We start from the raw sequence: 14,456 nt of genomic DNA on the forward strand, positions 1-14,456 counted from the left end.
TCCTTCAAGGAAGCACACTCGCAACGTACCTCGGGGATCCTCCTGAGGCTCCAAACCATGATCCAGCTGAGAAGCTGGATATGGAGAAGCAACACCGTCATCATCTAAAATCAAGCAGAGATGAGAGACGTTGCCATGGCATGCTGTGCTCTCCCTCTTCCCCAGCACCCTGCAGTGACTGAGGGGGCTGAGGCAATGTCACGGGACAAAGATGCAGGTGGAAATTTCCCAAGAGGGGCCAGCGGCCTCAGCCCCACAGGGGCTCAGACCCGGGCTTCTCGGCCCCAGCGCCGCTCCCGGCCCCCCCGGCAGGAAACAACCCCGCAGCAGCCACGGCCCCACCGTGCCACCCTGCGGGGCTTCTGCCTCCTGCCTGCCCCCTGCCCGCGGTGCCCGCCCGGCCCTGCTGCCATCCCGTCCCCGTCCCCTCCATCCATACGCGTGCCGCGCAGCACCATGCCGCCCAGGGTTTGGTGTTGGCCCCGGCCCTGCCCACCCACCTGCTCCCGGTGGTCGCCATGGCGCAGCCTGGGCACCCCGGGCACACAGGGCCACCAGCAGGAGGAAGAGGACGCAGGCAGGGGCCGTGGCTCCCCACACTCGCACCATGCTTCCACCACCGCCGCTGCAGCTGCAGCTACTGCTGCTGTCAGGACCGGTGCGGAGCAGTGCCTGTGGGCTGGCCCAGCGTCACAATGGGGTGTCGGGATGTCACGGCCCAGCACTGCATCACCGAGAGGTATTGTGACCTCGCAGCCCTCCCGGTGTCACGGAGCAGCGTTGGGACCTCATGGCCCGGCAGCACGCTCCCTCCCCTCTATCGATTCTTTCTCATCCACTGCTGGCTGCCGGGGGCTGAGGGCATGGCAGAAAGAGGCTGGAGGGGAAGGAAGGCTGCGAGGTGGAGATAAGGCCGCGGAGGACAGGAGAGAGCGGTTCCGCTATCCTCATATCTCACAGCCTCATACTGCCCCAAAGTCGCTCTGTATCCCATCGGCAGGGTCGCCATCTCCTTCCTGCCCCCATATCCCTCCCCAGCAGCCTGCCGTATCCCCAAAGCCCCCTGTCCTTAGTGCCATCCATAGCCAGATTTCCCAGCGCGCCCCCATCAGCTCAGGTTCCCATATTGATCACGCAGCTTCCCCACATCCCTGCATTCCCCTCATATCCAGTGCTGGTGGCATGCCATATCCCATAGCCCCGCACATGCCCCAAATATCCACCACTCACTCCTTAACGTCCCACCCCAATATCCCCCCAGTTCCCTGTACGCCACCCCCAGGGGCTCAAATGCCACCTCCACATTTTCACACGTTCCCAGTCTCTGCATTTCCAGCATCCTCCTATTGCAGCCCCACAGCTCCCACGTATATGGGCTATGGGACATTCCCCTCCAAAAGCCCAAACACCAGAGCCCCCAGCCACCCACCCCACCTGCAGCGGCTCTCCCACCCCTCCCTGGATGCCCTAACATCCCTAACACACCGGGACAACCAGGCGAGGTGACAGCGGTGGCCATCCAGTTAATGACACGCACAAGGGCTTGTTCTGATTTGGGGGCTCTCCTTCCACCTTTTTTCTTCTCCTTCACCTCTCCAACCTGCTCTTCCCACCGTCGTGCCCTCCTCGATGCTCCTGGCATCCCTTTTCTTCCCCATCCCTCTCTCACTCTGTCTCAGCCTCTGTCCATGCTTTCATTTTTCACTCACACTGTTTGTCTCTCCATTTCATTTCTCACCCTTTCTCACTCCTTTCTTTTTCCTCACAATTTCCATTTTTATTTCTGGTCTTTCTTCATTTTCTCTTTCACAATCACCCTTCCCGACAACGTCCATGTCTCCTCCCTCCCCTCTACCACGTGAAACGACCCCTTTCTACTTCTTTCATCCTCCCAGGAACCGTTCCTTGCTTTGTTTTCCCACAGGTGAGCACCTGTTTGGCTGCACACCAGTCTTTTGGGATGCGTCTTCAGCAGGGAGCGGTCTTTAGGGGGTGGAATCGCCCACAGCATCTTCCTCTCATTAGTGTTCCTCATACTTATTCTCCTCCTGAAGGGTGTGTGGGGATCTGGCGTGCAGCTGGGAGATCCCGGCAGGGCTGGCTCCAGACAGGAACGAGGCGTCTGCGGGAAGGAGCGAGGTGGGTGGTGGGGAGCCCAAAGGTGGGGCGATTCCCCCCTCAGCTCAGGGTGTACCTTTGGTTCTCCCCCGGGCCCAGAAGAAGAGGAGGATGAGGCTGTTGATGGTGAGGAAGCAGCCGCCCACAACCAGGAGCCGTAGAAGAAGGAAGCAGCTCTTCCCTGCAAGAGGGTGGGACAGGTTAGGAGATGTAGACACAGTTCATGCGTGCTGACGGAGGGAAGGCTGTGAGCATCGTTCCGCCACCATCTCTCTTTCCCTTTCCCCACCCCTCCGTCTCCAGGCATTCTGCTCAGGTCCTGAGTGCTGAACACCCAAAGACTTTCCCCGCTTGCTTGGCTCTGCAGGAGGCACTGAGAAATTTGGGAACAATGGCTCGGGAGGCCAAGGAGAGGCTGCTGAGCCATAAAGGTGGACAGAGGGATGCTCGATACTTGTTTGGGGTGGTTGGGGTGATGGAAGGGCTGAGAGGGAGGGAGAGGTGGGTGCAAGACTGGGTGGGCTGAGTCATGGACAGAAGGATGGTGATCGGATAGATAGAGCAGCTGCCCGGTGCAAAAATCAGCTAGTTTGGGGAGGAATGTACAGGGACTGGAATGGAATCGTTTCAGGAAAAAATGGAGAGAGGGAGGGACAGACGGATGGACAGATGGAGAGAGGGATGGTTTAATGGGCTGGTTACTGGATGGATGGATGGGTGGGTGGATGGATGGATGGATGGGTGGGTGGGTGGGTTGGTGGTGGATGGACTGACAGATTGTTAGGTGGGTGGATGGATGGCCAGCTCACCTTTCTTTTGGGCATTTATACTGATAGACACGGCTTGGCTTGTGAAGGACGGGATCCACCTCTCAGGCTTTTTTTCCTCATACTTGCAGGTAAAGTTTCCACTCTGTTGGGGACCAGCACGTGGGAGCTGGAGGACCATGGAAGTCCTTAAATTGCCCCCGTGATCTGCTGCATTGTCCTCAGAGCCTTCTGTCGTAGGGAGGACCTCTTGGCCATCCCTGTAGAAGTGAAACCTCCGTACAGTGGCGTCTCCAGGGGCCTTACAGATGATGCTCAGGAGATCTCCTGCCATCACCTCTCCCAGCGGGGACTCCACCATCAGCAGGGGCTGGGGAAGGTGGTCTGAGAAAAGGGGAGGAATAAATGGAGACGTAGCAATAAGGACAGCACAAACGGATCTCCAGTTGTTTGCCTTCCCACTGCATGCAGCAAAGCTTGGGATTGTAGGCTTCCTGCCACGACATGAGAAGAGCGCCAGTGGCAGCCACCTTCCAGACCATGCTGGTCCCAGAAAGATAAATCCTCCACCCAGAAATCCTACTGATTTTGGCGATGGGCTGGGTTAAACCACAAAGCCCACCAATCCTGATTTCCAGGTGAGTTGTCACATTGCGGGGCGATAGCTGACACCCACGTTTGGGCATCTGAATAGTTCTCAGAGAGGAGGGAGAAAGCAGAGAGAAAGATAAAGAAATCACACAGCTCACCTCCAATCTTGATCACCAGTTTTTCGCTGGTTGGGGATATGAGCTGCTTCCGACCTTGCTTGAGGGAATAGCTGCAGAAATGCGGCCCCCTGTGTTGCATTCGGGAGAGGACGAACTCAAACGTGTAGTTACTCGTCGAGCTAAATCCTGAAACTGCCCAGCCAGCCTCGCCAAAAATTTGGTACGTCAGCTTCCCAGTGATGCTGGGGGGAGTGGTGCACACCAGCGTGACAGCGTCTCCAAAGAAATATTCCTTCTGTCCCTGCAGCACCCAGAGGGTCGGGGCAGGGACTGCGGCTGGGGGATAGAGAGGGAGACAGGCAGGGGGGACGGAGGTGAGGTGCAAGGAGCAGAGGCAGAAGGGACTAACTCCACGCAAATAAAAGAAACTGGCTTTCATTTCAAGGAATACAATAAAGCACAGAGGGGACCTCGTAAAGCAGAAATGTCTCTGGGCTAGGACTCATTTTATCTCCTTGGGATTCAGCACAAGGTTGCGTCCCGCTGCGGGAAGTGATGAAAGAAAGGAGACTGCAAAAACCCTTTCCACACCCTGGGCAGCTTTGCCATGCCGGCAGAAATGTCCTTAATGTGCTTTCAAGCAATTTTATTTTTTTTTGCTGCAACTTGGTAATTTATGAAAATAGGAAATGGGGAAGGGGGGTTGAAAAGGCTAAGGGTGAAGGGTAAAACCCGTCGCTGATGCTCCTCCACAGCAGCCACTGGGAAAACACGTTTGGTCTCCACCTCCCTACCTGCCCCCAGCTGCAAACCCTACAAAAATACCATTGACCCACACCCAAAATAGGAGGAGCAGGTGTGGGAAGGAGAGGGCCGGGAAGGGGTTGGGTCTCAAGGGGTTTCCACTCACCACCAGTGTGTTGACACGAGGCAGGACCTCAACAAAGTGAGATAACGAAAAATCCCCAGCACCCAATTTCACCACTGGGTTGTTATGGGGAGGGGGAATGAGGCTGAGGGTCTCCCAGACAGTCACACCTGTGGGACCCCAAATCCAGCCGTGCCCCCAGCAGCTCAGCCCCTGTTTAAGGAGACCCCAGAGGAGTTACCTTCCTCGGAGACCATCTGGCGATGTTAAGGCCCCCCCCCCCCCCCCCCCAGATTACTAAGACTCCCCCTCCCCAAGCCATTAAGGACCCTCCCTTTTAACCCCATTTTATCCCCCAATTTAACCCCCCCCACTTTACCCCCACCCCCCCATTTTACCCCCGGTCCCCCCCCCCCCAATTTACCCCCAGCCCCCCCCATTTTAACCCCAGCCCCCCCCATTTTAACCCCCCTTTAGCCCCAACCCCCCAAATTTTCCCCCAACCCCCCCAATTTACTCCCCCTTTACCCCCAACCCCCCATTTTACCCCCAGCCCCCCATTTTACCCCCCCCACTTTATCCCCAACCCCCCCCCCACTTTACCCTCACCCCCCTTGTCCCACCCCCCCCAATTTGGGCTCCCCCATTTAACCCCCCCCCTCATTTTACACCCAACCCCCCCACTTTACCCCACCCCCCCATTTTACCCCCGGTCCCCCCCCCCAATTTACCCCCAGCCCCCATTTAACCCTCACCCCCCTAATTTGAAACCCCCAATTTACCCCTGAACCCCCCCAACTTACCCCTGAACCCCCCCAATTTACCCCCGACCTCCCCCAATCTACCCCCACCCCCCCCCACTTTTACCCCCCCCCATTTTTTACCCCCCCCACCTGCGAAAATGCCGCCGCCGCCGCCTCCTCCACGCCCTCCGCCAGCATCTGTGCCAGCTCCAGCCACACCTGGAGGGGGGGGGAGGCGAAAACCCACAAATATGACCCCCCCGTGTCCTCCCCCCACCCAAAAAATCGTGTCCCCCCCCCCCTGGGGCGGGGGGTCCTCACCCCCCCATCCCCATGTACCCCCCCATTTCCCCCCGGTGCACCCCCAGACCCCCCCCCATCCCATTGTACCCCCCCCATTGCCCCCCCCATGTACTTTCGGGTACGCAGGGACCCGGGACCCCCCCGGGGACCCCCCCCAAGCCCCCTCCCCGAGGAATTGGGGACCCAGGACCCCTTCCAACCCCCCCCCAAGGACCCCCCCGTGTTATTAAGGACCACCCCCCCCCCCCACGGGCATATTAAGGGACCCCCCCCCCCCCCAAGCCATTAAGGACCCTCTCCAGGACTCCCCCCCCCCCTCCCCAAGCCCCCCCCCCTCCCCAAGCCCCCCCCCCCAGATTACTAAGGCCCCCCCCCAAGCCATTAAGGACCCTCCCCGGGACCCCTCCCAACACCCCCCCCCCCCCAATAAATTAAGGACCCCCTCCGGGCATATTAAGGACCCCCCCCCCAAAGCCATTAAGGACCCTCCCTGAGACCCCCCCAAGCATATTAAGGACCCCCCCCCGGGCATTAAGGCCCCCCCGGGATATTAAGGAACCCCTGGGATATTAAGGCCCCCCCCATGGATTTTAAGCCCCCCCCCCGGGCCTTTAAGGACCCCCCGGGCCTTTAAGCCCCCCCCATGGACTTTAAGCCCCCCCGGGATATTAAGGACCCCCCCCGGGCCATTAAGCCCCCCCCCGGGCCCACCTCGGCCTCGCTCCGCCGGGGGAGGCTCTCCCGCAGCGGCCGGGCCTGGAGCTCCGGGAGGCCGAGGGCGGCCTGGGCCCGCAGCGCCGCCAGCAGCGATCGCTTCTCCCGCAGCGACCAGGCCGCGGCCCGGGGCCTCCCCGCCGGGGCCTCGGCGAAGCGGGCCGGGACCAGGCGGGGCCGGGGGGGAGGCTTCATGGCGCGGGGAGATGGCGTCAGGGCGACGAAACGGGGTGGAAACGGGGGGAGCTGGGAGGGAACGGCCCGCCGGGGGGTGCTGGGAGATGTGGTTCGGGGGGGGAGGAGAAAGGGACAGCAGGTCTACCCAAAGGCTGCTGCTGGGAGGCTTCATTAGGGGCGTAATTAGGGTTACATTTAGGGTAGTTTGGAGAAAGAGAAGGCGCAGAGTCCTGTTGTGTGTGGGGCTGTGTAAAGGCTCCCAAAGGGAGATCAGGTCTACCCAAAGGCTGCTGCTGGGAGGCTTCATTAGGGGCGTAATTAGGGTTACATTTAGGGTAGTTTGGAGAAAGAGAAGGCGCAGGGTCCTGTTGCGTGTGGGGCTGTGTAAAGGCTCCCAAAGGGAGGTCAGGTCTACCCAAAGGCTGCTGCTGGGAGGCTTCATTAGGGGCGTAATTAGGGTTAGGGTCGGGGTTGTTCAGAAAGAAGGCGCAGAGTCCTGTTGCGTGTGGGGTTGAGTAAAGGCTCCCAAAGGGAGCTCAGGTCTACCCAAAGGCTTGGGTTGGGAGGCTTAATTAGGGGTGTAATTAGGGTTAGGGTTAATATCCTGGGGGGGGGGTTGGGGGGGTCCCAGGGAGGATCCTTAATGGCTTGGGGGTGTGAGAAACGCTCCGTAGCCAACAACTTGGGCTCAGGCGAGGAGCTCAGCGAAGCAGGAATTTATTCGCGATCGCAGTGGCGGGCGCCCCACGAGCAGGAGCGCGCCTCCTGGTCCCCAAACCCAGTTTACATACTGTTTGGTGCCGGGACCCTCCCCAGTTTCCCCACTGAGTGGGCAATCCAGGCTCACAATCTGTCTGATGCTTCCCAGACAATGCCTGGCCTTCAGTTGCCGGCCTGTTTTTGGGATGGCAATGTTTTCTCCCCTTGTCTGCCTTGACTTAACACAGCGATTTCCACCTGATCGCTCTAAGGAGGCTGGGTGTCTGCATTTTAGGAGGTCACCTGCTGAGCTTTCTTATCACTGTAAGCACATCTCAATACCCCATTCCTTCCTTCTGTACCATGTAACACTGCAAAAACAACATTTCTATTCCCACAACTCCCCCCTTTTCTCTTTTTATAATTTGTTGATTTTTGCAAAATTTTTTTCTCTAAGGTGTAATTTGGTAGATGTCTTCCTCTTCTTCACTTTCTTTGCTTTCCATTTCCTCTAATATCATTATCTTATCTGAGCAGGGTGGTGGATCCACGGTCATTTGTTTCGAAAGTGCAGTTTCAATTAACCGTTGGACAAGTCCCCTTACACAGGGGATAATGCAACAACCAACGGCTGTCAAAACTCCTGCTACGACAATCAAGGACGTAAATACGGACACTACCATCCCTTTCCATTTACCAAACCAAGATTCCAACCATCCTGTGATGGAAGGGTCTGCTCCTGAGTTTTCTGCCAATTCACTGGCAAGGGTGGTAAGCCCTTGCAATGCTCTAGTTCCTGTGCCATCCGGGGCAGCATTGTTAGGGATAAAAGTACAACAACGGCTGCCCAGCATCACGCACACACCACCTTTCTCCGCAAGCATCATACCTAATGCTATTCTGTTTTCCCAAGCCATTTTGCTGGTGGCATCTAGTCGTTCAGCGATTCCTCTTATCGCATCTCTTGTATAGTTTATGAATCTCTGCTGATTATAATAGATATAATGAATCCAATCCACATTTTTATTAATTGTTACCCACCAGAACAGTGACTCAAACCCTGCAGCAATTTGATTCCTGGCTTTATGTTCATCAGGAACTCCTCTAGGCACCCCAATAGAATCTATGTATACTCTATCATCAAATGATATTCCAAAGCCTCTTTTACTTCTTCTGGGTATTTGTGATGTTTCGCTTTCAAATGCCAGGGTGAAGGGTACAGCTAATTGAACAAGTGCACAAGTGCCTCCCCAGTTAGATGGTAGGGTGGACCGTAAGATCTTCCCTCCACAGTACCACCAGAGATCTGCCCTGGGGATCTCAAGTCTTGAATAGTTTCCCATCAAGTCCTCGGTAGCATTCAAGGTCCTCGTGCACAAGGCAAATTCTCCCAGATGCCGGGTAGCACTCACACCCTGCCGTGAGAGGCAAGCTGTATGGTTACCTATAGCTGTGGAGAATGCAGGGGGAGCCCTGATATTGCTATCGTGCGAGGAAGGGAATAGCAAAGAGAGACTTACAGGCCTCATTTCCCCAGGCAGGCTTTTCTGGGTACAATGCAATCGTACATCGCATCCCTCGGGAGTCCTCGGTCCACCCCAATGGGCAGGGCACCATCCGGGCTATCGGTCGTCCCGAGGCACAAGCATAGCAATTGCTGTGGTTGAGACTCTGGACAGCAGATTTGACCCATTCTATCCAGGCATTCACATCCCCATACCCTGTTTCAATCTCAAATGTTTGAACTGCCGCATTTCAAAGAGGGCCTCCTGTTTTCTCTCCTGTTTTCTCCTTGAGTTTCTCCCTTTCTCTGATGGCGATAGAGGATCGTTTCCATACAGCTATTCTCAATCTGGCTGTTGGGTCTCTACCAGTTATTTGTTCTCTCTGCTCAATTGTCCTTGGGCATTTAAATCTCCACAAGCTAACACCTCACAAGCATCAAACATGACTGATTGTGCTACATAACCCTCTGTCACATTCACCCATATTTTTATGGGGTATCCCGTCTTACTATTATCTGGTCATGCCTTTTCCAAGTTGCCAATTGACCAAGGCTTTCTCTGAGGCCTACAATCACTAAAAACAAAATTAATAATTGATTTTTCCCTGTCATTATTTTTAAACCTTAGGTTTCCAAATAATTATCAATACAAAGAATAAGATATACACTACTACCATAACAACCCCCCCTTGGGAACACTTCAATTCACTATAGGCCAGTCCTTTCTCTCAATCACAAGTCACGCTCATTAGTTACCTGTGAAAATAAAAGGTTAGTTTACAATCGCAAGCTCTTATCCCGCTCAGAGTCCACTACGAGATTTTTCTCTTCGATTTCAGCTTCCAACAAGTCTTCTGTAGGAACAGCTTCCCAGGTACTAGGGTCGACGGATGCCTTCACTCGAGTATAGTGAGTCCAACCTTTTTCTGCAGTTCCTATGGCTGTTTCAGTGGTTAGTAGTACTTGGAAGTGTCCTTCCCATTCGGGCCGGAGTTGATCCTTTCCAGGTCCGAATCAGGACCCAATTTCCCACGGGTCCTGAGAAATGACAAAGAAGAGGACAACCCCAGAACACAGTTCTTAAGAAAACTCTCTTGTTTCGAATTGTGGTATCTCATCCCTTCTGCCCAGATAGGGTAATCCGAACAGCATCTCATACGGTGAAATTCCTATATGTTTCTTGGTGCTGTTTGAACCTGTAGGAGTGCTAAAAGTAAACATTTTACCCAAGGAAGTTGGGTTTTTAACGCTAATTTAGTTAATTGCTTCTTTAATGTCTGGTTCATTCGCTTTGCCTTCCCAGAAGAGGAGGGGTGCCAGGGGGTGTGAAAAGCCCACTCAATCTCTAAGGCCTGCATTAACCCTTGCAGTACTTGTGAAGTGAAATTATTTCCTTGGTCTGAATCAATGTTTTCAGCTATCCCATATCTAGGGACTGTTTGCTCCGGTGATACCTTAGCCACCGTGTTTGCAGGGGCAGACACAGAGGGGAAAGCTTACACCCATCCAGTCACGTGGCCAATTAGGACAAACAAGTACTTAAATCTCCCTCCTTTAGGTAACTCAGTAAAGTCTACCTGTATACTTTGGAAAGGTCGAATCCCTGGCTCCCGTCCCCCTCTAGGTCAGTTACAAATGACCTTTTTATTTGCCTTTTGACATATGGTACATCCTCTGCATATTTGCTTCACTAAAGTGTATATTCCTACACAGACATACTTTCTTAGCACAACATCAATCACACATTGCTTGCATCTCCCAATGACTCTCTTGATGTAAAACATCATATTTGCCTCATTGGTGCTTTATTCAGCATTTCTCTCCCATCAGGGAGTATCCATTTTCCCTCAGGCTTCGTGGCTCCCGATTCCTTAAAGAAATCTCTCTTAAAAACTTTTTAGTTCTTTCTTAGTTTTCAACAATTCCCTGAATCCTCTCTGGATTTATTCTCAGTTTTCCCTCAGACATTAGATGCCTTAAATACCTGACTTCTCTTTCTACGTATTGTAATTTATTTTTCAATGCTCCCAAGCCCTGCTTTCCCAGAAAGTTGAATAGCTTGTTAGTAGCTTCCTTCACAACTGTTTTCTCCTGTCCTGACAATAAACGATCATACACGTTTTGTAACAGAAATTCCTCCTTGGGAGGTTGGAATTGCTCCAAAATCTGTTCTAGAACTTTGCCCAAATTAGTCGGTGGCCCTGTAAACCCCTGAGGTAAAAATTCCATATGTATTGTTGCTTCCGTCCCCGCTTCAGAGTCTTTCCAGTCAGAGGTGAAGATATCTTTGCTCTCAGGGCCCGAGAGCACTCCATTAATACCACTGTTATTCCAGTCTACCAATTTACTATTTGAATGCCCAATTTCATCATCAAATCCCTTCCCAACAAGTTAGTCCCTGCCTTGGGTACATACAATAATTGCCCAGAGATCATTTTATCCCCTAGTCTCAGCTTGGTACCCCCCAAAGGTGGCACTGTTACCCCAGCCCCTTCTACCCCCATCACTCGTTAGGGTTTCATTAGTTAATTTAATCCCTGATACTTTACAGGCCAGCAATGACCTAGCTGCCCCTGTGTATTGTGTTTGATGGCGAGGTTCGGGAGGGGGCTGCAGTGGCAGCCCCCACGAGGAGAATCCAGAAACCGCCCCGTGGCAGATAAGGGACAATTTCACCCGGCCCCAGAGGGGCCCACCGCTGCCCAGAGCCAAGCCATGAGCAACACAGTCCGTGCCTCTGTGAGAGCACATCCACGAAAACGAACAAACAAACAAAAACCTGCTGCTCAACAGCAGCTGGGAGAGCGAGGAGCGAGAAACCTCCCCGCAGACACCAAAGTCAGCACAGACGGAGGGGGTGGAGGCGCTCCAGGCGCCGGAGCCGAAGCCCCCTGCGGCCTGTGGAGAGGCCCCTGGTGGAGCAGGCTGCCCCCCCCGTCCCCCCCTTCTCGATACTCGGGAAACTGACCAAACACCACAGCAAATATACCAAAACCTCTAGACTGTTACTTAGATAGTGCCTACACCCTCTTTCCCTGCTCGTTCAACTTTCCCAACTCATTCAAAAAACAGCTCTGTCAAACATTACATACCACACCTTTAACACCTTCCATAACCCTTTTTAACGCTTCTTGTCTTTCTCCAGCCTGTACTTTCACCAAAGTCTCAGTCATTAGCCAACTTAATTCCATACCTTCCTTCTTCCACTCCGGATATTCCTACCTGAAGTGGCCAGCCTGCCCACACTTAAAACATCCCATCAAAGCCTGTCCCTGCTAAGATTCAGGCCACAACACGGGTAGCTTTCCTTGCCTGCCATTCCTTCATCTCTCTTCCTCTCTTTTCCATCCTGGCCCTGACTCCCCCTGAAGATTTTCTTCCTCTTTCTCCAACCCTCTGCCTGACTACCTGCTACGCTGTCAGTACCATTAGTTTCACCCTCTGCTTTCCTTCTCATCTCCCCTCTTGACACACACGTTCAGGGCCTCCCGCAGGAGGGCCCCCCAGTGACTGGTCACTACATCCCCCCCACCTTCTGGAGCATTTTCTGTGCATCTTGCCAGGCTTCAATCACAAAATGAGCTTTCAAGAGCCCTTGGGATACCGGGTCCTCAGGATTCATCCCCAAGTACTTTCTCATTCTGACCCCAAGTCTCTCGTATGATTTCTGTGTTGCACACTATTATTCTTCCAGCCAGGATCGGCAAGTGGGTATTTCTGCCCTGCCGGTATTACCCCTGGTCCTGGAGGATGAGTTCTTTCCCATTTTTGTATAGCAGCTCTCCTCCTGATCATTCCCATTTCTTTCCCTGTAAACAACATATTTATATACGTAATTCCCCCTCCCCAAGAGTATAAGTTAGGTCCTAGGAAACTCCTAACCTCTCTGCTGGTAAGGAGGGGGGGAAGTTCACTTAAGAGGATACACAGTTAGTGTTAGTGCTGTTAGTATCAGGGAAGGCAAAATTCTCAGTACCTCTTCTGCCTTGTTCTAATTCTTGCCAGAGCCTAGAGTACGCTCTTCTCTAGGGACAGTGTTAATTGCAGTCCCTGTCTCCTTTCCTGGAGCGACTGCTGCTGCCACCGGTGCAATATTAGGATTATAGGGAGCATAACTTGGCTCCTCCTCCAAAAAAAAAAAAGGAATCTTATAGTTTACACATAAATTTCAAGCCTGAATTTTCATCAGGCCCGTATTTTGGCCAAAATACTGCTGTTTCCTTAATCGGTTCTTTTGTCCAGACTAATACACAATATTTAACCTTTTTTTTTTTTTTTTTTTTTACCATCTCCTCCAATTTTGAGATTATTTTTCCAATTTCTTATAATTCTTCAGGAAGAACTTTCGGTAGGCACTCCCCCAGGGATATCTCCCTGTCCCCTGGAACTCATATTTCCCATTTTTCCTATTCTGGAAAATGGGGGTGTACTGCCAAGCACTTCCCCGTGCAAGGGCTACCGCACACCTATGAGTTTACCAGATTCCCTGGTGTACTTCCGAGCACTTCCCCGTGCAAGGCTTACCGCACACCACATTTCCCGAGACTCTTCCTTTCTCTCCCTTATCTCACGCTTCGTCCGTCTCTGCCTGCGCCCCTCGCGGAGCTGCGGCACCGCAGATCAGGACCCCACACTCGCTTCGTACAAAAGTACGTCTCAAGCACACATCACACAGAGTCTCACCCGACCCCCAAAGCAATACTTAATATTTCTTACCTTGGTCTGTGCACAGAGTTACCGGATCAATTCTTAAAACCCTGAGTGTCTACCTTCTTCCTTTTCCCCACTCCTTCACGGATCCTGCCTCTTTCATCAGCCTCGGGCCCTCTGGCAGCTCTCCGCAGAGCCGCCGTCGCTGCACAGGACCCTGAGATCAGCGGGGCATGCCTTCCTGCTGCTGCGGCGGTGGGGCTCCCCGGTAGGCGACTGGCTCCCGGACGAGCCCCAAATTGTGAGAAACGCTCCGTAGCCAACAACTTGGGCTCAGGCGAGGAGCTCAGCGAAGCAGGAATTTATTCGCGATCGCAGTGGCGGGCGCCCCACAAGCAGGAGAGCGCACCCATAGTTCCAAAACCCAGTTTATATACTTTTTGATGACAGGACCCTCCCCAGTTTCCCCACTGAGTGGGTAATCCAGGCTCACAATCTGTCTGATGCTTCCCAGACAATGCCTGGCCTTCAGTTGCCGGCCTGTTTTTGGGATGGCAATGTTTTCTCCCCTTGTCTGCCTTGACTTAACACAGCGATTTCCACCTGATCGCTCTAAGGAGGCTGGGTGTCTGCATTTTAGGAGGTCACCTGCTGAGCTTTCTTATCGCGGTAAGCACATCCCAATACCCCATTCCTTCCTTCTGTACCATGTAACACTGCAAAAACAACATTTCTATTCCCACGGGGGGGGGTCTTAGTGGCTATGGGGGGGGCCTTAATTAGGGTTAGGGTCTGGAGAGAGAGAACACCCCCACACACACCTTCCCCTCCCCCCCAATAAATTAAGGACCCCCTCCGGGCATATTAAGGACCCCCCCCCCCAAGCCATTAAGGACCCTCCGTGAGACCCCCCCAAGCATATTAAGGACCCCCCCCGGGCATTAAGCCCCCCTCCCCCCCCCCCCGGGATATTAAGGACACCCCGGGCCATTAAGGCCCCCCCCGGGATATTAAGGACCCCCCCCCGGGCCATTAAGCCCCCCCCGGGATATTAAGGAACCCCTGGGATATTAAGGCCCCCCCCATGGATTTTAAGCCCCCCCCCCCGGGCCTTTAAGCCCCCCCCATGGATTTTAAGCCCCCCCCCCTGGGCCTTTAAGGACCCCCCCGGGCCTTTAAGCCCCCCCCATGGATTTTAAGCCC

The 14,456-nt window shown here is 53.7% G+C and overlaps 2 protein-coding genes and 2 long non-coding RNA genes across 11 annotated transcripts in view; 2 read left to right on the plus strand and 2 right to left on the minus strand.

The window, feature by feature from the left end:
* Positions 1 to 2,921, plus strand: part of LOC308187053 — a 25,289-nt gene extending 22,368 nt beyond the window's left edge. For all 3 annotated transcript variants that reach the window (XR_013944425.1, XR_013944426.1, XR_013944427.1), the window contains one exon: positions 2,422 to 2,921. This is a non-coding gene — a long non-coding RNA (uncharacterized lncRNA). The remainder of the gene's footprint in view (positions 1 to 2,421) is intronic.
* Positions 1 to 6,842, minus strand: part of LOC308187050 (uncharacterized protein) — a gene marked incomplete at its 5' end in the record, with an annotated part of 7,375 nt that extends 533 nt beyond the window's left edge. Inside the window, 5 exons of one of the 3 annotated variants that reach the window (XR_013944424.1) lie at positions 1,933 to 2,122; positions 2,195 to 2,299; positions 2,928 to 3,269; positions 3,635 to 3,931; positions 6,221 to 6,587. Coding sequence is in view for 2 of the 3 variants with exons in the window: in XM_080609209.1 (XP_080465335.1) it covers positions 2,022 to 2,122; positions 2,195 to 2,299; positions 2,928 to 3,269; positions 3,635 to 3,931; positions 6,221 to 6,572 (1,197 nt within the window). Of the gene's footprint in view, positions 1 to 1,751; positions 2,123 to 2,194; positions 2,300 to 2,927; positions 3,270 to 3,634; positions 3,932 to 6,220 lie in introns of those variants that run through there. The other 2 variants (XM_080609209.1, XM_080609210.1) reach the window with 2 other exon arrangements.
* The window catches only part of LOC308187049 (uncharacterized protein), a 35,772-nt gene that overhangs the window by 9,206 nt on the left and 12,110 nt on the right, over positions 1 to 14,456 (minus strand). The gene's annotated exons all lie outside the window — the stretch shown is intronic.
* Positions 6,451 to 14,099, plus strand: LOC308187057. The gene is made up of 2 exons (XR_013944437.1): positions 6,451 to 6,539; positions 6,810 to 14,099. It is a non-coding gene; the product is annotated as an uncharacterized lncRNA (long non-coding RNA).

This window comes from Anser brachyrhynchus (assembly GCF_964034855.1).
Source record: "Anser brachyrhynchus genome assembly, contig: SCAFFOLD_126, whole genome shotgun sequence".
In the NCBI taxonomy this organism is placed as follows: Eukaryota; Metazoa; Chordata; class Aves; order Anseriformes; family Anatidae; genus Anser; species Anser brachyrhynchus.